Genomic DNA, 26,799 nt, shown 5'->3' on the forward strand with positions numbered 1-26,799 from the left:
TGTGCCACAAAATATATAACCTGTACTCTCACATGACTTGATTGACTGATGAACAGATGCCCTGAGGAAGAAAGAGATGCAGAGGACAGCCTGTGTCGTGTCTTGTGAATTCCTGTTTCCCTAGCTGTGATGCCTGTGCAAATGGAGGAACACCAAATAATACGGGGTGGTGGATGCACAGACACTGCCCAATAAAATTCAGTAAATTTAAATTGAATTTAAGGGGAACTTATCATATGTCATATAAAAATTTAAGTTGCTGAATTTTATAAGAAAACTGAGTTAAAATGCATAAGGGCATTACAATATAATTTTAATAGGAAGCTATGAAAATTATCTGCACTTGCTATAAATGACAGAATTTTGGGTAACTATGTAAGATCATTGATGGGCTTGAAAAGATATCCATTACTTAATTTTATCAGACATTTACTTTCAAATATTTGCTGTTAACCAGTTAACCAATTAACCAATACCCTCTCATGTTACTAAATTTTTTTTATTCTGAGGGAGCACTTCTATGAAAACAATAGTAAGATTGTGGCTAATTTTGGTTATTAAAACGATCAGATTGTTTGGTTAGTTTATGTTATTGTTAACCAAATGCTCCTATAGATAGCATATTGTACAGATGTTTTGATTCATCCTTTTACTCTAGGTCAATTTTCTTTAATTTTATTCATCAAATTGTATTTACTATAGATAAAAGGAACATTGTAGTTACCATGTACTCTGCAGATCTGCACTCTTTAAAAATACAAATTCTCAGTCAAAACTCACATGTATTTTATAAAAATCTGGATTTTAAATAATACTTTGAGGTAATTTCTATGCACATTAATGATTGTTAAAGGGGATAATTCAATTCTTAAAAGAGGGGAAGTTTACATGGGTACACTGATTTGTCAAAAAGGTACAATTAAGATTGTACCTTTCAATGTGTAGGCATTTTATCTAAAAAATAATCGAAAACCTAATGAAGTGGGGGGTGGGAAATGGTTTGAAGTATAGATTAAACAAAAACAACATATGACTAATAGATGTTAAAGCTGGGTGACAGGTCTATTATATTTTTTGGTATTTTGTGTATGTTTTTAATGTTCTGTAATAAAACACATGAAATGACAGAGTTGATCTATACTTAGTTCTTAAGATTTTGGTTACCTTTGGAAGGAGAAGGAGAATGTGATTATCAGGGGAATGAGCAAGTCTGATTCTATTTCTTGGTTTCACAAGTTTATTTTGTAATAATTCATCAGCTTTCCATAAATGTTTTGTGCATATGTTTCTGTATGCATGTTATAAATCAATAAAAATTTAAATATTAAAAAATTTACAAATTATATATATTAATACATGGTTACTTATATTCATTCTATAAACATTTACTGCAAGTCTTCAATGCCTTGGGCATAGCTTAAAGGCTAAGGACACAAAGGCCCTCGGCCCTCATAGGATTCACAGTATAAAGGGGAATGAGAAAACTCAGAACTACAATACCTTCTCAAATGCCCAAATTTGTGACTATCAGTTGCGGAGGGTGAGGCTCCCTCACTCCTGAGAGACTGCCTCCCTCATACCAATGTCATGGGAAATGTGATTCAAATTCTGGTTAAATACTAAACAGTCAGCATAATTGTACTTGCAGTTACACATTCAACGAATATTGGTTAAACAGGGAAAAATAATCACCCAAAACTCCTGCTCTGAAAAATATTACTATAAGCAAAGTCAAAAGACAAGTGACAAATTAGGAAAAATATCTGTAATATGTAACAGACACAAAGGACTAATATAGGAAAAGTGCCTAGAAAGAGTATTAAGAAAAAGATCAATAAAAAATGAAAGAGAGATATGGACAGTTCACAGAAAAAGAAATACAAATGGCTCTTTAACATATGATAAATGGGGACTGGCACACTATGGCTTACAAGCCAAGTCTGCCCAGCCATAAGTTTTTGTAAATAAAATTTTATTGAACACAATGATGTCCATTCATTTGTGCATTGTCTATGTCTCCTTTCGTGCGACAATGCAGAGTTGAGTTGTTACAGCAGAGACTGGCTCACAAAGCTGAAAATATTTACTGTCTCACCCTTTAAAGAAAAAGCTTCCTGACCTCTTATCTAGAGAAGCAGAAATTAAATAGCACTTAGATATTATTCTTCATCTATGAGATTGTCAAAGTTCAAAAGTTCGAAAACACTGTTGCAGGGGCTTCTCATATATCTTTTAAGAGCAAATTGGTAAAATTATTTAAATGATAATTTATTAATATTTTTCTCAGTTGATAATTTACACATACTTTGTTCCCACAATTTTTCTTTGGGGCACTTATTCTACAAGAGCACTTGAACATACATGTCATAGTTATTTATTGCAGCTCTGTTTGTTGCTCAGTTTGGAAAGATTTAAACCATTTTCGCTGGACTGGTTAAACTATGGATGTCCATCTATATAATGGAATAATATGTAGTTGTCTAAAAGAATGAGGAAGGTCTCCACATGCTGATCTAAAATATCTCCATAATATATCGTTCAGTGAAAATCGTGAAGGGCAAAACAGTATGCATGGTGTGCCACCTGTGCATAAAATGGAGGAGGAGAAAACTGTATCCTTGTATTTTCTTAATATCTGCATAAAGAACTCTGGAAGGATGCATAGAGGCCTAATGATGGGTCAAGTTTGGGAACTGGATGGAGGAAGCAGCTCTTGGGTAAGATGCCTCGCTACATGTCTTTTTATAATTATTTGGTAATTGAGCCCTATTCATTCACTGATTAACTGAGCATCTGATGGGTGCCAGGCACTATTCTAGATGCGCAGGACATAGCAGTCAATGACAGAAACAAAAATCTCTCTTCTCCTAGGAGCTTATGTTCCAGCAGGGGAGATGATACTAAACAAATAAAATATATAGTATGGTGGATGATGGTAAGGTGATAAGCAGGAAAAAATGGGAAAAAAAGCAAGAAGGATACAAAGTGCCGAATCTGTGTTATGGCAAGAAGCGGATAGTGATGAGCAAAATTTACTGAGAAGGTGATTTATTTATTTGCTTATTTTAAAATGTTATGGGTACATAGAAGCTATACATATTTATGGGGTGCCCATAGCTGACTTTTGAGAAACAAAGAAAACTTAAAGGAAATAGAAGAGTGAGCCAGGCAAATATACTAAATATTGAAATCATTAAATTAAAACGAGTAATCATTCCATTTACTCTTTCTAACAACCTTGTTAGGAGTTATTAATGAGGTCAGTATTATTAATGAGATTATCTTCATTATAAACTATCATATTCTGGTCCCAATGAGTTCCTTACATACAATTAAAAAAGAAATGTTAAGTCCTCTAATCCAAGTGCTAATAGAGAGGGAAATAAAACATGTGTGGGAGAGTGTGGGTGGGTGCCTAAGCCCATTGATTCAAGGTGGGGTAGGTTGAGGAGAGATGACCCTAAGAGAGTTCAGGAGACTGGGAGGGAGTCAGCCTGTCCAGGACTAAAAGGGAGAATTCTTGGAAAAGGAAAAGACTGTGCCAAAGAAAAGAGGTAAGAAAAAACCTGGCAAGTGGTTTAGAATAACTGGAGCAGAGGTCTTGGTCAGGGAGGGTAGTGACTAAATTAAAGCATGGAGTAGTAAAGCTCGACATTAAAAGCTCTGGTAAGCCACAGAAGGACTTTCAGAGTGGGATGCCTCAAACTATCATCAAGTCCTTTCTTCCTTGCCTGCCTCTGCTCTAGGGCACACTTTCTCAACCTCAGAACTGTTGATGTCTTGCCCCAGTAATTCTTTGTTGCAGGAGATTGTCCTGTGCATTGTAGGATGTTTCGCCACCCATTAGATGCCAGTAGCAGCCTGCACTTCTAAGCTGTGACACCCAAAAATATCTCCAGACATTGCCAGAAGTCCCCTTGCAGAGCAAAATCACACCTGATATGAACCACTGATCTAAAGATTGAAAAAGCTAAAATTCTCATTTTTCCAGCCTCCCTTGCAGCTAGAAATGACCATGTGACACAGTCCTGGCCAATGAAATCTCAGAGGAGATCTACTGGAACCTCCTTCCATTTTCTGCCCTTTTTGATCTTGAATCAGCCTGAACAACAGCAGCCATTTGGCAGCCATGAGATGACAAACATAGAAAAAAGGCTTTGAGAATCACAGAGATATTGGCCCTTACATTTTTTATTGTATATATTTAAGGTGTAAAACCTGATGTTTTTCTATACATACACATTGTTAAATGATTACTCAAGTGAATAAACACGTTCATCACCTTCTTTTCATTTTTTGTGTGGTAAAAGCACCTAAAATCTATTCTCTGAGCACATTTTCAGTATACATATTTTTTTAACTATCATCCTCATGCTATACATTAGAACTCTAGACTTATTCATCCCACAACACTGCAAGTTTGTATCTTTGGACATACTTCTCATTTCATCCTCCATGCCCCGATAACTACTATTCTACTCTCTGTTTCTATGTATTCAACTTTTTTTTTAGGTTTTATGTGTAAGTGAGATCATACAGCATTTTTATTTCTGTCTCTGACTGGGTATATATCCAAAGAAAATGAAATCAGCATCTATAGAGATATCTGCACTCCCATACTTATTGTAGCCCTATTCATAATAGTCAAGATATAAAAACAACCAAAGCGTCCATCAATGGATGAATAGATTTTAAAAACTATGGTGTATTTATAAAATGAAATATTATTCAGCCTTAACAAAGAAGGAGATACTGCCACTTGTGACAACATGGACAAAGCTGGAATATATTATACTGAGTAAAATAAGCCAAACAGAGAAAGAAAAAGACAGGTCTCTACGTGGTGTTTGTGCTAATGAGCCAATGCTAGCAACCACCTACCTCCAGACTTATTATGTGGGTAAGATAACGTCTATGTATTTAGGCCACCAAGTTGAGGTTTTCATTTTTTGCAGTTGAAAACAATCCTGACTCTTAAACCATACAAACTTGTTTGGATTTTATCCCAGAGATAATGAGAATCCACCGAGGGATGCTAAAAAATAAAAAGAATTGCATCATCACATCTGCATTTTGGAAACATCATTTTGCTACAAAATACAGACTGTGAAACAAGATTGTAGAGGCAAGACCATGGCAAATACCATTATGATAAGGCAGACAAAACCATGATGGCGCTTGGAGCCAGCCAATCAACGATGGTGGGACTAAAGTGGATGCCATACATTTTAACAGGCAAAATGAATCGACCAAAACAAGTTGGATATGGGCTGTGAAGAAGATGCATCAAAGGTTAAAAATCCTATTTCTAGATTAGATGATGCCCTAGATAGGTACATAAAATAAATAGCATATTTAAAGAGAAGGACAATATTCTATTCTAGGCTGGAGTGAATTTGAAATGCTTATAGCACAACCAAATAGCTATTTTCAGGACACTTAGATAAGAAGCTCAGGAAGTTAGAAAAGACAGAGGCATGATAATTGTCTAATATATGTATGGTATAATTCAAAACTTAATATTTTAATAAAATAACATTACTTATTATGAATATCAATGAATTGTTAATAAAAATACAGCTAAGCAAAATAAAATTAAAAATACATATACCTGTACCCACACAATTCTGGCACCTGGTTATAATTTGTAGTAAAATGTGGTTACCTATACATATGAATATACATACATAAATGGGATTAAAATGTATATGATGTGTGGTAACAGGCTTCATTTACCTAGTAGCATATCATAAACATCTTTCTACTTCAATTAACACTTACAAATTTTCCCTAATATTTTTACCACATGTGTTATAAATAATTCTGAGATGAATCATCCTCATAGTAAAATTTCTGTCTATATCCCTAATTATTTCCTTAGGAGACACTTCCAGAAGTGGGAATTCTGGCTAGCGTATGTGTTTTTAAGGGCTTTGATGGATATTGCCAAATTATTTTTTAGAGAGGTTGTAGCAAATTCACAATCCCATCAGCACAATGTGCAAGTACTCATCTCCCCAGACTTTCTCCAAGACTAAAATTATATACTTAATCAGTCAAGTCTTTGAGAAATGTATAAAATAAAAATGCTAATCTCACTGCAGTTTCTATTTTGTATTTTTCTGCCAGAATTTGAGCTGTTCATGTTTTATTGACAATTTGTATTTCTTCTTTTGCAAACTGTTGATTCTTGTTTTTTGGCCACTTTCCTTTTGGGACACTTTTATTGATTTGTAAGAGCTCTTCATTTGTTATAAACTTTAACTCTTCTTCATTAATATTTCATTTTCCCCTAGTTTGACACTTGTCATTTACTTGTAGGGCCCATTGTGGTAAGCAGATATTTACAATTATTGGAATGGCCAAGGTTTGAAATGTTTGTTGGGAAGAATGGGCACAAGATGTGTCCAGAAATAAATAGGGAGATTAAAGTATGATGTGAAGAGCTCAGCTGAGATTGCAGACTATGAATTTCTAGTGGCTTCAAATGGCAAATTGTACTAGTGTTTGATAACTTGTGCGGAGTGAGAAAGGGTCACTTTTCCTAAGTCATCTAATATGAACTCTGCCTAGATTGGAACTTGAAAGTAAAACCAGCCCTTGCCTGAAGAGAAATCCAATCAGAACCTCAGTCCCTTTCTTTTAATGTAATATCCAGAGACCATCAGGCAAAACAAAAACAAAATATCAAATATTTTCAAATTCACTTAACCAGCAGAGGAGCAGTTTGGTCATTCAAACCACTGAGCATTTTCATGTAATTTTAAATGGCTCCTTTTATATAAACAGTATCTGTTTCCAAGAAATGATCTTGAGGAGAAAGTCAGCTGTCTTCCTAAAGAGTACAACTTTGAACCAAAAAAGGGGTGAATATCAGACTCTCCCAACTCACATGCCTTCTTCTGTCTCCAACTCTCCCACAAGGTTACCAAACACCTTAGACACCCACCTAACAAAGAACACACACACACACACACACACACACACACATACACAGAGAAAGTGAGCAGGATTCACTCAGTTGGGGTTTCACCTACTGGTTTACTCAGAAGCTACATAAAGGAATATGGAAGTTATGTGTATTAGCAAATGTGTTGCTGAAATAAGGCACCACATGGATAGGAGAGGAGGCAACAGATGTACTGGGAGAAAATAGGAGGGGCTGGGGCCCTGTGGGGTTGAAGATCTGGTAGAGCAGAATGAGGACATGAGACAGCTACAAGATTAGGACATTTTCCACAATTTTCTTCCATCATACTTTTCATCATTGCTTCTAATTCAATTATTTGATTTTCTTCACTAAAAACAATGGTTATTTGTATCTTGAATATTCACCTACATATTTTAAATTTTGTTTATTAATTTCACTTATAATCAGGGAATGTTCCCCATTTCAGAATTGATTTTCAGTCATTGAGTCTACACACTGGATCCAAATTTTATTTTAGCCACACTGCTTTTCCGTTTCCTTGTGTTTTCTTTTTATCTCAGCCTATACTTACTTAAAGAAGCATTGTCTTCCTGCATCCCAAGTAGTATTTAATTCAAGAGTATGGGGCAGGAAGGAGGAAGTTTGGAGGGGAGAGAAAAACAGGGCCATGTACTTTTCAGCCTTGACAAGATCACAAGACTCATTGGTAAACACAGGACTATTCAATGAGTTACCACTTTCAATGGTCATAATTCAGGGTCATGTCGACTGAAATGGAAAATTGCCAGGTACCTCCTGTGCTGAGCAGAGGTCCAAAGTGCAGTGCTCTGTTTGCTCTCACGCGAGACATATTTTTGCAACAGCTGATTCACAGGTATCCTTTGGGTCTTCGGAAACTACAGACACTCTCCGCGAGCCCCACTTCATTTAGGGGATAGCTTCACTATAGAGCTAAGGAAATTATCCTTAAATTGCTTGTGAAAACGATGCCTGAATTTCAAAGCTCTTTTCTGCTCTTGTGTCCTTTCTCTCCAATGTTGCCTTGAAGCAAGAGCAAAGATGAGATTCCTCTAATGGGTGAGTGCCTAGAGAAGGGGGCCCTGGACTTCCTTAAGGCGAAAGAGGAGCTGACTGGTGACCTAGGCCTTCACTGATCCAAGAAGGCAGAGCCCTGGACCCGAGGCACAAGCAGACTACATGCTGCAGCTCGCCCAGCGCAAGGCCCTGAGCAGTCCTTTTTTTTTTTTGAAATCAGGTTGTGCGTCATCCAAGATCCTCTCACAAAGAGAAGCCATGAACCTCCTTGGCTCATGGAACTCTCCACTTGGCTCAGATTTGCCACTGTAAATCATAATGTCAGGTTTGCATTTCAACTCTCAGACCACCATGTGTCAACCCTGCCTAGAGAATTAGAAAGTAAAACCAGTCCTTGCCCAAAGGAAATCTAATTGAAACCCTAGTCCCTTCCTTTATATACAATATATCCAGAGACATCAGGCAAAACAAAACAAAACAAAAACAAAAGCAAAGTATCAAGAAATTAAAAACTCATTCAAGCAGCAGAGGAACAGTTTAGTCATTCAAACCAGTGAGCATTTTCATGTATTTGAAAATGACTCCTTTTATATGAACAACATCTGTTTTCAAGAAATGATCTTGAGGAGAAAATCAACCATCTTACTAAAGAGTACAACTTTGAACCAACGAAGGGACAAATATCAGACTCTTCCATACTCCAGATGCCTTCTGTCTTCATCTCTTCTACAGCTTCATCAAATACCTCAGAAAGGCCCCAAACACAGAACATAAAAACACATACTCTCTCTCCCACAAACACAGTCTCATACAGAGGCAGCCTGTGTGAGGTTAACTGCATAGAATAATCAGGCTGAGGTACTCCATCAGCCCCCGCCTTGGTCAGAGTTAATGCATAGTGACAGAAGTCAACAGCAGCCCCGGGCCACTTCAATCACTCACTTGAGCAGCTAAACATTTTCTGCAAGACAAAGCTCTTAGAACCCTTCATTTTTCAAATTAGAGAATGACAAGCTTAATTCCCAACCAGGAGACCTTTCATCTCAAAACTCAGCATAGCCGAGCAGTAGCTGTGATTATGTAGTGTGTCTTTCCTGAGAATAAGGCCAGAGATGGCCAACCAGGAGACAACCTTGGACCCAGTCCCAGACCTCAGTCCTGGCCCAGCGGAGACCAGGCACCTACCTGAGACAAAGGAATAGGCTGCTAGGATGTTGCTGAGCAAAGCCATCTCCACGTGCTCCGGGTTGTGGCTGAGCGGCAGCCTCATGGGACATCCAGAGGGGACCTCCTGGAGGTGCTTGGCTGAATCAACGTGGCCACTCTCCTTCTTCTCTTCTGTTTGGGAACACAAAGTGAGTGATAAGGCACATTCTGCTGTCCTGAGGCCGTGTTCCAGGTAGCCTGGGCTCCTAAAGACATATTTTTGCAACAGCTGATTTGCAGGTGTCCTTTTGGGGCTTTGGAAACTACAGACCCTCTCTGGCCAGCCCCACTTTATTTGCGGGATAGCTTCACTATAGATCTACGGAAATTATCCTTCAATTGCTTGTGAAAACTATGCTCGCGAAAACTAGCCAGGATCTTAAAGAAAGACCAGCAAGCTCTCCAAGCCAGGGGTGTCACAAAGATTTGGGGTCTCGTGCTCTTTGTTCAAGTGAGCTTCCTGGCTTTCAAGGAAGTAGAAACTCCTTACATCCCTGATTTTCCTGATCTTTCTCCTTTCTCTTCCCCGTATCTTCCTAATTCCCACTAAAATCCCCCCTTACCTCTTCCAGAACTCTTTATTTCATTCTCCCTGGTTCACCTTTGAGGCACAGCCCATCAGGTTCAAATCATCATTACAGTCATCACTGCATTTTAATTACAAGCCACAGCCCTCTCCTCTCCTGCTGTGCTTTCCCAGGAGCCTGCAGTGATGACACTTGTGCACCTTGATCAGTTTGCCCCATCCCTCAGGTCACTAAATGTGTGCCTTTGGCAGTGGTTCAGAGCTGGCTATCCCAGAACTGCCAAAGCAGTTCCCATTCTAAAATACCTACAGGAATTTGGGAGCGGGAGCTGCTCCCTGCCTCTAGCTCTATGACTCCACCTGTGACTGTGATGGGCGAGTAGAACACACATGTGGCCCAGACTGCCCATCCATAGAACCATCCCTCCAGAGATCAGAACAGGGATTTGGAATCTCAGTGCTCAGCCTCTGGCTGGAGGAGCACATCCACTCCCCAGCTGTTGCAGCTCAAGCCTGGCATTAGCATTATCCAGTTACTCAGCAAAGGCTTTACAGAGAGATCCTGAGCATGAAGTGGGAGAGAGGTGGCAAATACCCAATGGCTCATTCGACATTGCTATGAACTGAAGGCAGGGAATTGAGTCACAGAGTGTAGAGGGGTGTCAGGCTTGGGGAATGAACCTGGGTTCTCAGTGGGTCACAGATGTAACATGGGCCACAATTAGAAGGCCTGGAGAGTGGCAGTTCTACGAGGTAAATAGAATGGGCTACAACAGAACATTCTCAGGCTGGTAGATTTCAACAGGCTTCAGAAAAACCAAAACAAGAAAACACCAACCAACTCACAGGTACAAAGAAACAACCACAAAGTCCTTGGAGCAGCCAGAGGCTCTGAGAGTGACAGCACAAGGAGTGGGAGCTCCAGGGGCTTTGAAAAGAGACTGGCTGCTGTTAAGGGACCCCTGAGCCTCTGAGCCAGAACAGAGTGCCTCTTTCAACAGTCATTTGTGTTCCTAAAAGGTGACAACTGGATGACACAGGTGAATGGTTAGAATCATCACCGTGAGTTCAGAGGCTGTTCTCCAGATTTAAGGACTTCAAGACCCAGGAAAAGAGTGAAGCTACTGGAACATGTCTGAGTGTGTAGTGAGCCATGTCTATTTCAAATCCATTCCCTCCTTCCTGTCTCCACTAATGCTACCAGGGTGCAAGTCTTATCATTTTATTTCTGGGAGTTTTGCAACAATCTCCTATCTGGTCTTTCTGCTGGTACCTCCTTCCTGCTCAGTATAGCACCCATGCTTATTAACAGGGTCATTTTTCCATAGTACAAATAGGATCACATCACTCCACCACCCAACTCTAATGAATTTCCATTGACCTTCTTAACACAATACACATCCACTTTCACAATATCTGACCCCTTCCATACCTCCTAATGTGTCTCCTATCCAAGCTGACAGTCACACACATATATACACACAGATAATAAGAAAGCTTAGAGCTTCAACAATACTAGATTACTTTTAGTTTCCCCAAGTAGAGCAAGCCCTTTCCTCTCTTCATGCTTTTGGTCACAGTCTTCCTTTCTCCTAAATGCCCCCCTTCTCTTCATCTGTGTGGCAAATGTTTCCTATAAGAAATAATTTAGAAGTTTTATGGCAGTCCCAAAATCTCAATGACGTTTTCTGCAGAAATAAAAAAATCCATACTGAAATTCATACGGAATCTCAGGGGACCCCAAATAGTCAAAACAATCTTGAAAATTAACAAAGTTAGACATCTCACCCTTCCTGATTTCAAAACCTATTATAAATCTACAGTAATCAAAACAGCATAGGCCTAGCATATAAAAACAGACATGTAGCATAATGGAATAGAATAGAACATCCAAAAATAAACCCTTACATATATGTTCAAATTATTTTTGCAAGCATGCCAAGACCATTCAATGGGAAAAGACTGCCTTTTCAGCAAACAGTGTTGGAAAAACTGGATGTCCACGTGCAAAAGGATGAAGTTGGACCCTTACCTTATACTATATAAAAAATTAACTCAAAATGTATCAAAGACCTAAATGTAACAGCTAAAAATTTTAGAAGAAAATTTTAGAAGACTGTTAGAAGAAAACATAGGGGTAAAGATTCATGACATTGGGGTTGACAATGATTTCTTGGATGTGACACCAAAAGCACAGGCAACAAAAGCAAAAAAAGAAATGGACTCTATTAAAGTTAAAAACTTCTGTACATCCCAGGGTACAACAGAGTGAAAAGGCAACCCACACAATGGGAGAAAATATTTGCAAATAATATATCTGATAAAGGGTTAATATCCAGACTGCTACCTATCCTAATTCCTAATATCAGGACTCCTACAACTCAACAACTAAAAACAAAGAGCTCAATTTAAAAATGGGCAACAGACTTGAAGCAATATTTCTCCAAAGATACACAAGTAGTCAATAGGCACATGAAAAGATGCTCCACCTAACCAAGCATTAATGAAATCAAAATCAAAACCACAGTGAAATATCATCTCATACCCATTAGGATGACTACTATCAAAAATCAGAAAATAAGTATTGGAACTTGTACACTGTTGATGGGAAGGTAAAATTGTGCAGCCACTATGGAAAATAGGACGACTATTCCTTAAAAAATGTTTTAATAGAATTATCCTATGACCCAGCAATTCCACCTCTGGGTATATACTCAAAGGATTTTAAAGCAGAGACTTGAACAGAATTTGTACACCAATGTTCAGAGCTGCATTATTCACAACAGCCAAAAGGTGGAAGTAACCCAAATGTCCATCCACAGATGGATGAATAAATAAAATGTTGTACACACATACAATGCAATATTACTCACAGCCTTAAAAAGGAAGGCATAAACATGGATGAAACTTGAGGACATTAGGCTAAGTGAAATAAGCCAGTCAAAAAGGACAGATATTATATGATTCCACACGTATGAAGCACCAACAGTGGTCATATTCATAGAGACAGAAAGTAGAGTAGCGGTTGTCAGGAGCAGAGGCAGGGAAAAGATAATTATTGAACAGGATACAGGGTACAAAGTTTCTGTTTTGCAAGATGAAAAGAGTTCTGGGGAAGGATGACAGTGATGGTTGCACAGTAATGTAAATATACTTAATGCCACTGAACTATACCCTTAACAGTAACTTAAGATAATGATTTTTGTTATATGTATTTTATCACAATTTAAAAATTGTGTTGGTGACGTAAAACAGTGAATTTTGAAGGTTACTTTATTTAAAGAATCTTGCAATCAAATTTTGGTTTTAAGTTAATAAGAGTGATGGCAGAGTTACCTTTTAGTGGTATTAAATTTGAAGTCAATAAAATTCTAATTCATATCACAATATGAATATGGTTTAATTTTAAGTAAGAGATGTTATTGCACTTATTTTTAAAAATCGGATTGTAAATAAGTGTAATCTATCATATTTATAGATTAACAGGAAAAAGATCGTATGAATAGATGGAAAAATGTATTTGTGTAAAATTTAATAAAAATTCATGATTTAAGCAAAGGAAAGACCCCCATGAATCTTCCAAATGCCTTTCTTTGGCTATAAGAGTGTCTAGATATTCTTCTAATATTGTGCCTATGATATTGCAATTGGAACTGAGTGTCCCCTGGTATGTCACCCCCATACAGGTGACTGTGTCATTACACAGTGTTCAGGGGGTGATAATCTCATTATCCCTTTAGCTACCTGGGGAGAGGTGTGCTGTCAGGAGCAGAGAAGTTTCTGGTAAGAACAGTTCATCTCTGACGATGTTGGCATCAGCCAGTAGAGGTTCTAAAACTTGCTTGGCCCCAGTTGGCTTCTCAGACTCTGAAAGAAAAAAGCAGCAGCACAAAAACCATCACATACCCAGGAGATCACATCATACCTTAGACCTGGTGTGTGTGTGAACCCAGCAGAGAAGCTTTGGTGGCTAGGGTCTGGATCCTTGGAAGGATGAATAGCATCCCCAGAGAGGAGAAAGCCCACTGACAGAGGTTAATCTGCAATTTGAACTAGACAGCCAGATAAACCAATCTCCCAAGGTCATGGCAGAAAGGATGCAAGAGGTAAAAGATCAAAGAAACATGCTTCCTCTCCACTCCTGTCAGCCAAAATCCACAAAACAGCTAGTGTGGGATATGCCAGTCTGGCCTCTCATCAGTGAAGTTTGCAGGCTAGCCTCTCTGGAACAGGAAGGGAGGGAATTCTGTTCCCTTCTAGCAATGCCCGGATGGGCCATGAAATGAAGTCTCACACAGCTCTGTAGGCACTAGAATCCTGGAAATGCTGATATGTAGATTCCTACACCCTGTGCCTTTCATGCTGAAGTGTCAAGGCCTCTACTCAGCCCAGGTAGGAAATCTCCTCTCTGTGTCCAGCTTCCCTTAGAAGCTTTCAGGAAGAATGAAATCATTCACGGAGCTCTGAGCACTGAGCTGTCCCCACTTCACATGTGCACACTCATTCATTCATTATCATCGCACCCTGCCAACTACTGCAGCTTCCGACTTCTGCTTATTGATGACTTTATAGAGACACATCTCAGCTGCTGCTTCTCCAAAAAGGATTGGTGGCACCATCCTATGTTAATTTTACAGGTCAAGAAAATAAGGGCAAGAAAGAAAAGAAAACTGGAAGCATGGGATCGGTAACTGTTTACAGACTCATGTACCAAAGTGCAGAAGTAGGTCTTTGAAGCCCATTGACCTTCCACTCTACACTTGTGAAAACCATCAGGCACTGACCCTAGGACAGTCACATGTTGTCTGAAGAGCAAAAGCTCAAATGGAAAAACAGTCCTCATATCACCAGCTGCGGAGAGGATACACATGGCCCCAGAGAAATAACTGAGCTGAGAGAAACCCCGATTTTATTTGTAGGGCAGATAAGCACCTGGGGATGATACATCTAACATGCCAGCCTGCCAGCCATTTGGTTTCCATTGCCCCATCAATCTTCCCCTCCCAACCCTCACAAGGAATCATTTCCAGAGACATATCCTGGACCTTGTCATCACCTGGAAAGGTTTTACCTCTGAATACTGGGCTGTGAACTCCTTAAGGGCAAGGACCATGCCTTAATTCTTATCTTTGTTCTCAGAGTTTCCAACAATAAGTTCACAGAGCTAGTGCTCAGGGACTGTTTGCTGGATAAATGGCTCACACTGAGAAATCTCACTCTCCAATCAGAACCTCTATCCTACCTCTCTGATATGGTTTGGCTGTGTCCCCACTGAAATCTCATCTTGAAATATAGTTCCCACAATCCCCAAGTGTTGTAGGAGGGACGCAGTGAGGGGGGTAATTGAATCATGGGGCAGTTACCCCCATGCTTCTGTTCTCCTAGTAGTGAGTGAGTTCTCATGAGATCTGTTGGTTTTATAAGGGGCGTTTCCCCCTTTTGCTCAGTACTTCTCCATGATTGTAAGTTTCCTAAGGCCTCCCCAGCCACACAAAACTGTGAGTCAATTAAACCTCTTTCCTTTATAAATTACCCAGTCAAGGGTATATCTTTATTAGCAGTATGAGAATACTGCTATGCACTCTCCATACCTGAATCAAAGTAAACATGCTCCCCAAGCTCTCTGAGGCTTCTATCTTGTCATTCCCTCCCTGCTCACTCAGTTTATCACTCTCATCCTAGATTCATCTTTCCTCTGCACAGCCTGGCTACTACAACTACACTATATGCTACTCTCACCAGAACCCTTCTGCTGCCCTCAACCTCAGGTCTAACTTCCAAAGCACTCCAACCCTCACCTGCCTTCTCTCCTCCCTACAGGCTAGTGCTTCTGAAAAAGCATAATCATTCATATTTGCAGCATTGCAAATGCTGAATTTACAAAATCAATTGAGGTCCCCAGTGCTGCGAGGAAAGCCAGAATGTATGTCCCTGACATCTTACTTTCTCACTTTCTCATTCTTCAATCTTCTCATTCAATCTTCTCAGCTTTCCAGAGAAATAGAGGGCACCCTACATGAACTCTAACTTTCCTCCCTTCCATCTCATTCTGACCTTCCTTCCTTCTGTCTCTAAGGAGTTTTCACCTGTGCTTTCAAATTATTTCCTCCTTCTTCCTACAGGACATGGTTCCATTAATGAATGATTCTTCTTTGACTTTCCCTTTTCTGGCTGATCTCCATCTCTCTATATAAATGGGTAGGCAGATAGATGGATTGATAGACAGACAGGTAGGTAGATAAATAGATAATATGTATATAGAGTGATTATATATATTTGTATAATTCTCTTTCTCAAAATTTTAGTCTTTCACTTTCTCTTCACCTTCCTGTCCCATATATAAATACATATATATAAACACACATACATATATACATTCTATACTTATATACATACATATATAAATATACAATGTGTATATGTATGTATGCATGCATGTATATATGTATGTGTATATGAATATCTATTGTTTTTTCTCAAATATTTGCTCATTCTTTCCCAATCACTCTCTCAATCTATCTTTTGATCTACTGCCCTTATCTCTTTTTATCTACTATAAACTTACGTAATTTCCCCCACCTTTAAACAATCTTCCCTTTGCTCAGCCTCTGTTGTAGTTTCTTATCACCCATTCTACTTCCCTTCATAGACATACATCTTCATAGGAACTTGTATTTCTTCTTTCCATTTCTTCCATCAGTCCATCCTTGGCCTAAAATATCTGGCTTCATATCCAGCCTATCTACCAAAGCATTGTTGGTAAGGTGGCCACAGTGAAACAATCAAGTCTGTGCTTCTAATGATTGCTCCAGCATGGAGACTATGAGCTCCTGGATGTCGAGGGGGCTCTTGTGTCCTATCCTTCTGCATTTGTGGTAGCTAACACAATTCCTGGCACTTAAGTGCTTTAAAACAAATTTCTGTCTCAGTGATGGGAGTCAAGGTGTGTGGGGCTAAGATTGTCAGACATGGGCCTTAAAACAGAATGAACAATGTCCTCAATGACACTGACATTACTCCTGAGACCTCAAGAAAAATCTTTGTCTTGATTTGAACCTAAGAGAACCAGGGTTAAGAAATGATATGGTCCTAGACAAGACTCACTTGGTGGTGGCCACAGACTGCAGGAATACCAATGCTGTTACAGCAGGGCTCTAACACAGAGCCCGAGGCCTTCACTTAGCACTATGCAGAGGTCAGTACCAAGGGTGGTTCACAAAATGTTTCTAACTTTAATACACTGTGATACTGTTTAGCCTGGAGGCTGCCTACCTTCCTATCCCAAGGCAGAGCTTGCTTGTGTTAAATTAATAAATATTTATTAAGCCCCACTAGAACCATTTATTTAGCAAGCAAGCTGCAGCTATTAAGGAACTGAGAATTCTCTGAAGGTCCACATGTTACTCACCTCCATGCCCAGTGATTGACTCACAGGGCTTCCTTTGAATGACTAAGTCCAGAAATGAGCAAATGTGGTCAGCAATCTACCTACCGACACTGCAAACAGAATCAAGTATAAATGCAATGTAAATTAAGTGGACAGTTGGGAAAAGAATAATTAATTTCAATAACAAGGTAGCAATGCAGAGGACCCATAAAGACTTCATAGAGAGGTAACATTCAAATTGAATGTTGAGCTACTGCATATTAATTTAACTACTGAGTATTAATTTAATAATGAATTATACTAATAGCTCACATTTATTGAGACCTTTCTCTTCAACCCGACAATTTGCAAAGTGCTATTTAATTTAAGTTTCATAACAGTCCCATGAGGTAGATGCTATTATCCTCATTTTTCAGATTGGAAAACTGAGCTATGGAGAGGTAAAGTTGCCCAAGATCACCTAGCTAGAAAATGATGAAGTTCAAATTTAAACAGTCCAACTCCAGTGCTCTTAACTTTGCTAGAGTAAAGAAAAGCACTGGAGACAGAGGGAAGAGCAGGAGCTAAAGTACATGGCACATCTTTAGCATGGGAGCAAAGGGATAGGCAGAGAAACTGAACAGAAGTCAAAGCTGCAAAGGCAAAGTTGGAATTGCATTTTGGTAGATCTGCAGTGCCTTGCAGAAGTTGAGCTTTATTTTATGGACAGTAAATAATATTAACAGGAGAATGACATGGTCAGTTCTGCTTTGTAGGAAGAAAACACTGGCAGAAGTGTGGAGGATGTGTTGGAGAAGCCAGAGATGGTCTGAAAGACTTACTGGGGGTCTAACTCAGTAGCCCAGGTAAAGGATGATGCACACCAAAAACCAAGGAGATAAAGTAGCTGAAGAAGCCAGCAACCCAGAAACCCAACACAACTGGTGCACAAAAAACAGACTCCCAAAAAATGCCTGCTCTCTCTAGCCAGAGTACCAGGAAAGGAGTGTTCTAGCATGACAGAAAACTCTTGGACAATAGCCACTCTACTTCAGCCAAACATCATTTTAAAAAACAAAAAACCCATGGCCTCATCCACACCCACACCCATACCAGCAAAGCCTGAGTAGATAGCCTAGACTTTCACCCTTAAGACACTATAGCAAGAAACTCCAACACCCTTGCCAGAGTGATGTCAGAGAAGACCCAAGGGGAGAGATGAGACTTTCATCTGAGATAGCTAGTGAGCTACCTTCCCTGGCAATATCAGTAAGGACTACATGGGAAGCCTGGACATCTGCCCCCTCCTAGAAATAACTAGATACTCCTCCCCTTCTCCACTGGGGTATCAGAGGCAGCCTAGTCAGGACTCTCATCACTACCAGTGGTTATAAGCCCCACATCAATGGAGACCACATGGGATCCAGAACTCCCATCCCCATCCAGCAGTAATGAGGAGCCAATCAATTGATGCGAACACTAAGATGATAAGGATAATAGAATTATCTGGTAAAGATTTTTAAACACCATGATTTTAAAAATACTTCAACAAGCAATTATGCACATGCTTAAAACAAATAAAGAAATTAAAAGCCTCAGCAAAGAAATAAAAAGTCTCTGCAAATAAAGAGAAGATATAAAGAAACAGAATTTTACAATTAAAAAAATACAATAATGAGCAGCATTTGGAGACTCACATTGTGAACTTTTGCTCCAAGAACCACCACAGGAACATACCAGGGAAACTGAAAGAATTCACAGACCCTTTGAAAGGAGTGGCTTGCTACTGCAAACTCCAAGAAACAGCCAAAAAAACAGCCAGTGCCCAAAGTGTAAGAGGAGGAAAGTCTGCCTCTGAACATACATCCTCACTGGGGAACCTGGAACTCTAGATCATGGAAGAAGGATTTAACTTTACCTAGAGCTGAAATGAATTTAGATAGCTGAGCATAATACAAAAGTAGAAGAAGCCATGGGAAGTGCCCTGTAGGCACTCCTGGTCCCCAGGGAAGCCCAGCGAAGCCATTTCTGACTTTACCTCACAGGGTTCCTTGGGGAGGGCAGCCAGTGGAACTGGGGAAGGGCCACAGGAAGAAGGAGACTTCCGGCTGAACTCTATCATAATTTTGATCAAGTATGAATTTTCCTAGGCAGAATCTGAGGGGTGGGGGCGAATAGGAAGTGTAGATATGAGCACAGAAGCTGCTGCAGTCAGGGAGGGGTGAGGCCTGAACGCCCTGCTTGCTTTCTCAGCAGGGAGGCTTGCAGCCTGGGGCAAGATCTCAGCCCTGTGCACCAGAGGCCTGTAAACAAATTCAGCTCTGTTGGTTGTTGGCAGGACTAAGACTGGCCTTGCTGGCTGTGTGGGAGCTGGGTAAGGTCTGTCACTGTGAGCTTTCCCCCACTTCCCTGGCAATCTGTAGGAAGCACCAGAAGCAGCCATAATCCTCCTTGGAACACAACTCCATTGGCCTGAGAACCACTGCCCCGTCCCCACAAGGGGTCTCTGCAGGCACCACCCAAGAAGAGTCTGAGCTCAGGCACACCTAGCCCTACTTCCACGTGATGGTCTTTTTCTACCCACCTTGGTAGCTGAAGACAAAAGACATAAACTTGCAGGAGCTCTATAGCCCCCCCACCCCCGCCAGTGCCTGAGAAACCTGAATAGTTATCCCACTGACCTTAGGGCAAGCTTGCATCCCCCAATATTACCACAGCTGATGCTCTCTTGAAAGCGTCACCTCCTGGCTGGAGGACAACCAACTCAAGCCATTACAGCAACTCATTACGGAACCAACCTGCTCCAAGAAAGGAGAAAACAACAGCTAATTTCACTATCCGTAATATCCTGGCTAACCAGAGGTCTTGAATCTGTCTATGTGACAACTTCGTTATAAGCATAACCAGTATTTAAGAAAACCAATGCACTAAACAAAACAATAACCAAGGACTCTCACAGAATCCACTTCATTCTCTTGCTACCTCCACCAGAACAAGTGGTCGTATCCATGGCTGACAGACCTGAAGATAGATCGCATCACAGAACTCTTTGCAGACACTTCCCGGTACCAGCCTGGAGCCCGGCAGCTCAGCAAACCCTAACCCTAGTCCTAACCTTAAATATATATGCACCTAACACTGGAGATCCCAAATTTATAAAACAATTACCACTTGACCTAAGAAATGAGATAGACAGCAACATAATAATAGTGGAGAACTTCAATACCCCACTGACAGCACTAGACAGGTCATCAAGACAGAATATCAACAAAGAAACAATGGGCTTAAACTATACCCTAGAACAAATGAACTTAACAGATATTTACAGAATATTCTGCCCAACAACAGCAGAATATACATTCTATTCATCAGCACACAGAACATTCTCCAAGATAGACTGGACCACAAAACAAGTCTCAATTTAAGAAAATCAAAATTATATTGACTACTCTCTCAGACCACAGTGGAATAAAACTGGAAATCAACTCCAAAAGGAACCCTTAAAACCATGCAAGTATATGGAAATTAAGTAATCAGCTCCTAAATGATCTTGGGTCAACAATGAAATAAAGATGGAAATTTAAAAATTGTCTGAACTGAATAATAACGAAACAATCTATCACAACCTCTGGGATACAGCAAAAGTGGTGCTAACAGGAAATTTCACAGCATTAAATGCCTACATCAAAAAATCTGAAAGAGCTCAAATAGATCATCTAAGGTCACACCTCAAGGAACTAGAGAAACAAGAACAAACTAAACCCAAAACATAGGAGATGAAAAGAAATAACAAGGATTGCAATAGGACTAAATGAAATTGAAATAAACAAAAAACAATACAAAATATAAATGAAACAAAAAGCTGGTTATTTGAAAAGATAAACAAAATTGTTAGACCATTCATGAGATTAACCAAGAAAAGAGAGACAATCCACATAAACTCAATTGGAAAAGAAACAGAAGATATTACAACGGATACAACAGAAATACAAAGGATCATTCAAGGCTACAATGAACACTTTTATGCGCACAGACTAGAAAATCTAGGGGGGATGGGTAAATTCCTGGAAATATACAGCCCTCCTGGATTAAACCAGGTAGAAATAGAAACTCTGAATAGATCAATAACAAGTAGCAAGATTGAAACAGAAACAAAAAAGTTGCCAATAAAAAAAAAAAAAAAATACAGGACCAGATGGATTCACAGCTGAATTCTACCAGGTGTTCAAAGAAGAATTGGCACCAATATTGCTAAAACTATTCCAAAAGATAGAGAAGGAGAGAATCCTTCTGAAATCATTCTATGAAGCTACTATCAGCCTAATACCAAAACCAGGAAAAGGCATAACAAAATAGAAAACTACAGACCAATATGCCTGAAGAACACAGATGCAAAAACCCTCAACAAAATACTAGCTAACTGAATCCAACAGCATATCAAAAAAAATAATAATAATACACCATGATCAAGTGAGTTTTATACCAGGGATGCAGGGATAGTTTAACATACACAGGTCAATAAACGTGAAACATCACATAAACAGAATTAAAAACAGAAATTATATGATCATCTCAATAGACGCAGAAAAAAATATGTGACACAATCTAGCATCCCTTTATGATTAAAACCCTGAGGAAAATCAGCATGGTAGGGACATACCTTAAGGTAATAAAAGCCATCTATGACAAACCCACAGCCAATATTATACTGAATGGGGAAAAGTTGAAAGCATTCGCCCGAGAACTGAAACAAGACAAAAATGCCCGCTTTCACCACTTCAATTAAGCATAGTACTGGAAGTCCTAGTCAGAGCAATCAGACAAGAGAAAGAAATAAAGGTCATTCAAATTGGTAAAGAGGAAGTCAAATGGTCACTGTTTGATGATGATATTATCATATACCTGGAAAACCCTCAGGACTCATCCAAAAAGATCCTAGAACTGATAAATGAATTCAGTAAGGTTTCAGGATACAAAATCAATGTATACAAATGAATAACACTGCTATACACCAACAGTGACTAAGCTGAGAATCAAATCAAGAACTCAACCAACTTTACAATAGCTGCAAAAACAAAAATAAAGTACTTAGGAATATACCTAAATAAGGAATATTCACCTTACTCCTGCAAGAATAGCCATAATTTAAAAATCAAAAACTAATAGATGTTGGCATGGATGTGGTGAAAAGAGAACATTTATACACTACTGGTGGGAATGTAAACCAGTACAACCACTATACGACAGTACAGAGATTCCTTAAAGAATGAAAAGCAGATCTGCCATTTGATCCAGCAGTCTCACTACTGAGTATTCACCCAGTGGAAAATAAATCATTATATGGAAAAGACACTTGCACATGAATGTTTGTAGCAGCAAAATTCGTAACTGCAAAAATATGGAACCAGCCCAAATGCTCATCAATCAACGAGTGGATAAAGAATATGTAGTTTTTTATATATATATACACACACACACACACGCTATATATATAAAAATATATAAATAGTATTCCATATATGATGGAATACTATTCAGCCATAAAGAAATAATGACATTCTTAGCAACCTGGATCGAGTTGGAGACCATTATTCTAAGTGAAGTAACTCAGGAATAGAAAACCACACATTGTATGTTCTCACTTTTAAGTGACAGCTAAGTTTATGAGGATGCAAAGGCATAAGAATAATACAGTGCAGTTTGGGGACTTCAGGGAAGGCTGGGAGGAGGGTAAGGGGTAAAAGACTATACATTGGGTACAGTGTACACTGCTTGGGTGATACTTTCACCAAAATCTCAGAAATCACCATTTTTTTTTTTTTGAGACGGAGTCTCGCTCTGTCGCCCAGGCTGGAGTGCAGTGGCCGGATCTCAGCTCACTGCAAGCTCCGCCTCCCGGGTTTACGCCCTTTTCCTGCCTTAGGCTCCCGAGTAGCTGGGACTACAGGCGCCCACCACCTCGCCCGGCTAGTTTTTTGTACTATTTAGTAGAGACGGGGTTTCACCGTGTTCGCCAGGATGGTCTCGATCTCTTGACCTCGTGATCCGCCCGTCTCGGCCTCCCAAAGTGCTGGGATTACAGGCTTGAGCCACCGCGCCCGGCCCCGAAATCACCATTAAAAAACTAAAACTTATTCATGTAATGGCCGCACATGGTAGCTCACGCCTGTAATCCCAGCACTTTGGGAGGCCGAGGCGGGCAGATCACGAGGTCACAAGATCGCGACCATCCTGGCTAACACGGTGAAACCCCGTCTCTACTAAAAATACAAAAAAATTAGCCGGGCGTGGTGGCGGGCGCCTGTAGTCCCAGCTACTCGGGAGGCTGAGGCAGGAGAATGGCGTGAACCCAGGAGGCAGAGCTTGCAGCGAGCCGAGATCAGGCGGCTGCACTCCTGTCTGGGCGACAGAGCGAGACTCCGCCTCAAAAAAAAAAAAAAAAAAAAAAAAAAGAAAAGAAAAGAAAAAGAAAAAAAAGAGCTTATCCGTGTAATTAAACAGCACCTGTTCCCCAAAAACTATTGAAATAAAAAATATGTTTAAATAAAGAAAGGATAGGATACCTGGCATATGAAAAGAACTAAAGAAATAAAGGAACTGAATAAGGAGATACTTGTAACACAGCCAGTGTTTATGTGAGTAAAACTTGGTATTGTAGGTCTGGTAATTAAAAGAAAAGGTCATGTTTATTTTTATTAACAACAATAACAAAAGCCAACATTTATTAAGTACATTCCACACACTAAAAAAATACAATAACCAAAATAAAAGGCTCAAAATAAATAGATGGGCTTACTGGTGAATGGAGGAGGCAGAGGAAACAATAAGTGATCTGAAAGACAGAATAATAGAAATTACTTAGTTGAACTACAGAGAGAAAACAGAATGGAAAAAAAATGAACAGAGTCTTAGGGATCTGTGAGATTATTACAAAAGACCTAACATTTGTGTCATTGGAGCTCCAGAATGAAAGAAGGATGAAGAGGAACTGAGAAAGTAATCAAAGAAATAATGACTTTTAAAAAACCAAATTTGTCAAGAAACATAAACTTATAGATTCAAGAAGCTGAGCAAATCTCAAATGGAATAAATCCAAAGAAATCCATGTGAAGACACACTGTAATTTAACTTTTGAAAACTAAAGACTAAAGAGGCTGGGTGTGGTGGCTCAAGCCTGTAATCCCAGCACTTTGGGAAGCCAGGGTGGGCAGGTTACTTGAGCTCAGGTGTTTCAGACCAGCCTACGTAATATGGCAAAACCCTGTCTTCACTAAAAATACAAAAATTAGCTGGGTATGGTGGCATGCACCTGTGGGTCCCAGCTACTCAGGAAGCTGAGGTGGGAGGATCACTTGAGCCTCGGAGGTCGAGACTGCAGTAAACCGAGATTGCCCCACTGCACTATAGCCTGAGTGACACAGAGTGAGACCCTGAGAAGAAGGAGAGGGAGAGGGAGAGGGAGAGGGACAGGGACAGGGACAGGGAGAGGGACAGGGAGAGGGAGAAGAAAAGAAAACCAAAGACAAAAAAAAAAAAAATTGAAAGCTGCCTGAGAAAAATGACGTCTTAGCTACAGGGAAAAAACAATTCAGAACACAGAGGGTTTCTCATTGGAAACCATGGAAGTCAAAAGGCAGTAAGTAGCACAATATATATTTCAGGGGCTGAAAGAAATGAACTGTGAATCCAGAATCAATACCCAGCAAAACTCCCCTTCAAGATGTAGGGGAAACCAGACATTCTCCAATGAAGGAAAACTAAGAGAATTTGTCGCCAGCAGACCTACCCAAAAAGAATTACTAAAATCCTCTAAACAGAAAGAATTTTTTAAAGATATCATGAAATATCAAGAAGAAAGCACAAATATAGGTAAATACAGTAGGCTTTCTTTTTCCTCATGAGTTTTCTAAATTGTATTTAACAGTTGAAGCAAAAATGTTGACACTTTCTGATGTGGTTCTGAATGTATGTAAAGGCGGCCAGGCACAGTTACTCACACCTGTAATCCCAGCGATTCGGGAGGCAGAGGCAGGAGGGTCACTTGATACCAGGAATTTCGACCAGCCTGGGCAACATGATGAGACCCCAATCTCTACAAAAAAATTATTAGTATTTTATTTTATTTATTTTTGAGACGGGAGTCTCACTCTGTCGCCCAGGCTTCAGTGCAGTGGGGCGATCTCGGCTCACTGCAAGCTCCGCCTCCCGAGTTCACGCCATTCTCCTGCCTCAGCCTCCCGAGTAGCTGGGACTATAGGCGCCCGCCACCACGCCCGGCTAATTTTTTTGTATTTTTAGCAGAGACGGGGTTTCACCGTGTTAGCCACGATGGTCTCCATCTCCTGACCTCGTGATCCGCCCGCCTCGGCCTCCCAATAATTTAAAAAAATACTTAGCAGGGCATGGTAGCAAATGCCTACAGTCTCAGCTACTCCGAGGCAGTAAGATTGCTTAAGCCCAGGAATCGAGCCTGCAGTGAGCTATGATTGTGCCACTGCACTCCAGTTTGGGCAGCAGAGAGAGACCTTGTCTCAAAAATAAAATAAAATTAAGTTAAAATGAAAAATTAATGTATGTAAAGGAAATATTTAAGACATACTTTGGAGTAGGGCAAAGGGAAGCAAAGCAGGGTAAGGTTTTTATGTTTCACTCAAACTGGTGAAATGGCACCAGCAGACGGTAAATAGCCATATATATATATATATATATACACACACACACACATATATATATATATATACCAACCACTAGAAAAACTGTATGAAGAAATATATTTAAAAATACTACAAACAAATCAAAATGGGATTCTAAAACAATGTTCAAGTAACTAACAAAAAGAAAACAGAGAAACAAACAAACATAAAACAGAAGACAAAAGACAAAATGGCAGACGTCAGCCCTAACATCTCAATACTGACATTACGTGTAAATAATCTGAACACACCAATTAAAGATAGCTATTGCCAAAGTGGATTTTTAAAATGACCCTTTGTCGGATGCATAGTTTGCAAATATTTTCTCTCATTCTGTAGGTTGTTTGTTACTCTGTTAATACTTGTTTTGCTCTGTGGAAGCTTTTTAGTTTAATTGGGTCCCATTTATTTCTTTTGTTTCTGTTGCATCTGCTTTTGGGGTCTTAGTCACAGATTCTTTGCCTCAGTCAATGTCTGAAAGAGTTTTCCTAGGTTTTCTTCTAGCATTCTTATGGTTTCAGATACTATTTTTAAGTCTTTAATCCATCTTGACTTAATTTTTGTATATGGTGAGAGATAGGGATCTAGTTTAATTCTTTTACATGTGACTATCCAATTTTCCCAGCACCATCCACTGAATAGGGTAGGTATCCTTTCCCTAGTTTATATTTTTGTGTGCCTTGTCAAAGATCAGTCCAGAATCTCCAAGTCAAACAAATCAGCAAGAAAAAAAATCCCATTAAAAAGTGGGCAAATGATATAAATAGAAATTTCTCAAAAGAGGATATACAAATGGCAAACAAATATATGAAAAAATGCTCAACATCACTTATCATCAGAGAAATGCAAATTAAACTCACAATGAGATATCACTTATCCTCACTGGAATGGCCATTATTAAAAAGTCAAGAAGCAATAGATGGCATAGATATGGCAAAAAAAGAAAAAAAAAGGAAACTTGTTTATACACTGCTGATGGGAGGGTAAATTAGAACAACCTCTATGGAAAACCATATGGAGTTTTCTCAAATAACTAAAAGTA

At 39.5% G+C, this 26,799-nt stretch overlaps 1 protein-coding gene across 7 annotated transcripts in view; it reads right to left on the bottom strand.

Moving 5' to 3' along the window:
• The window catches only part of EVA1A (eva-1 homolog A, regulator of programmed cell death), a 168,583-nt gene that overhangs the window by 15,649 nt on the left and 126,135 nt on the right, over positions 1-26,799 (bottom strand). For 3 of the 7 annotated variants that reach the window (XM_009184503.4, XM_009184504.4, XM_017947672.3), the window contains exon 2: positions 9,152-9,304. In XM_009184503.4, coding sequence (XP_009182767.1) covers positions 9,152-9,236 — 85 coding nt within the window. In that variant the 5' untranslated portion in view covers positions 9,237-9,304. Of the gene's footprint in view, positions 1-9,151; positions 9,305-9,735; positions 11,546-13,442; positions 13,566-13,623; positions 15,115-26,799 lie in introns of those variants that run through there. The other 4 variants (XM_017947670.3, XM_017947669.3, XM_031655299.1 and 1 more) reach the window with 3 other exon arrangements.

This window comes from Papio anubis, chromosome 14 (genome assembly GCF_008728515.1).
Source record: "Papio anubis isolate 15944 chromosome 14, Panubis1.0, whole genome shotgun sequence".
NCBI classification, from domain to species: domain Eukaryota; kingdom Metazoa; phylum Chordata; class Mammalia; order Primates; family Cercopithecidae; genus Papio; species Papio anubis.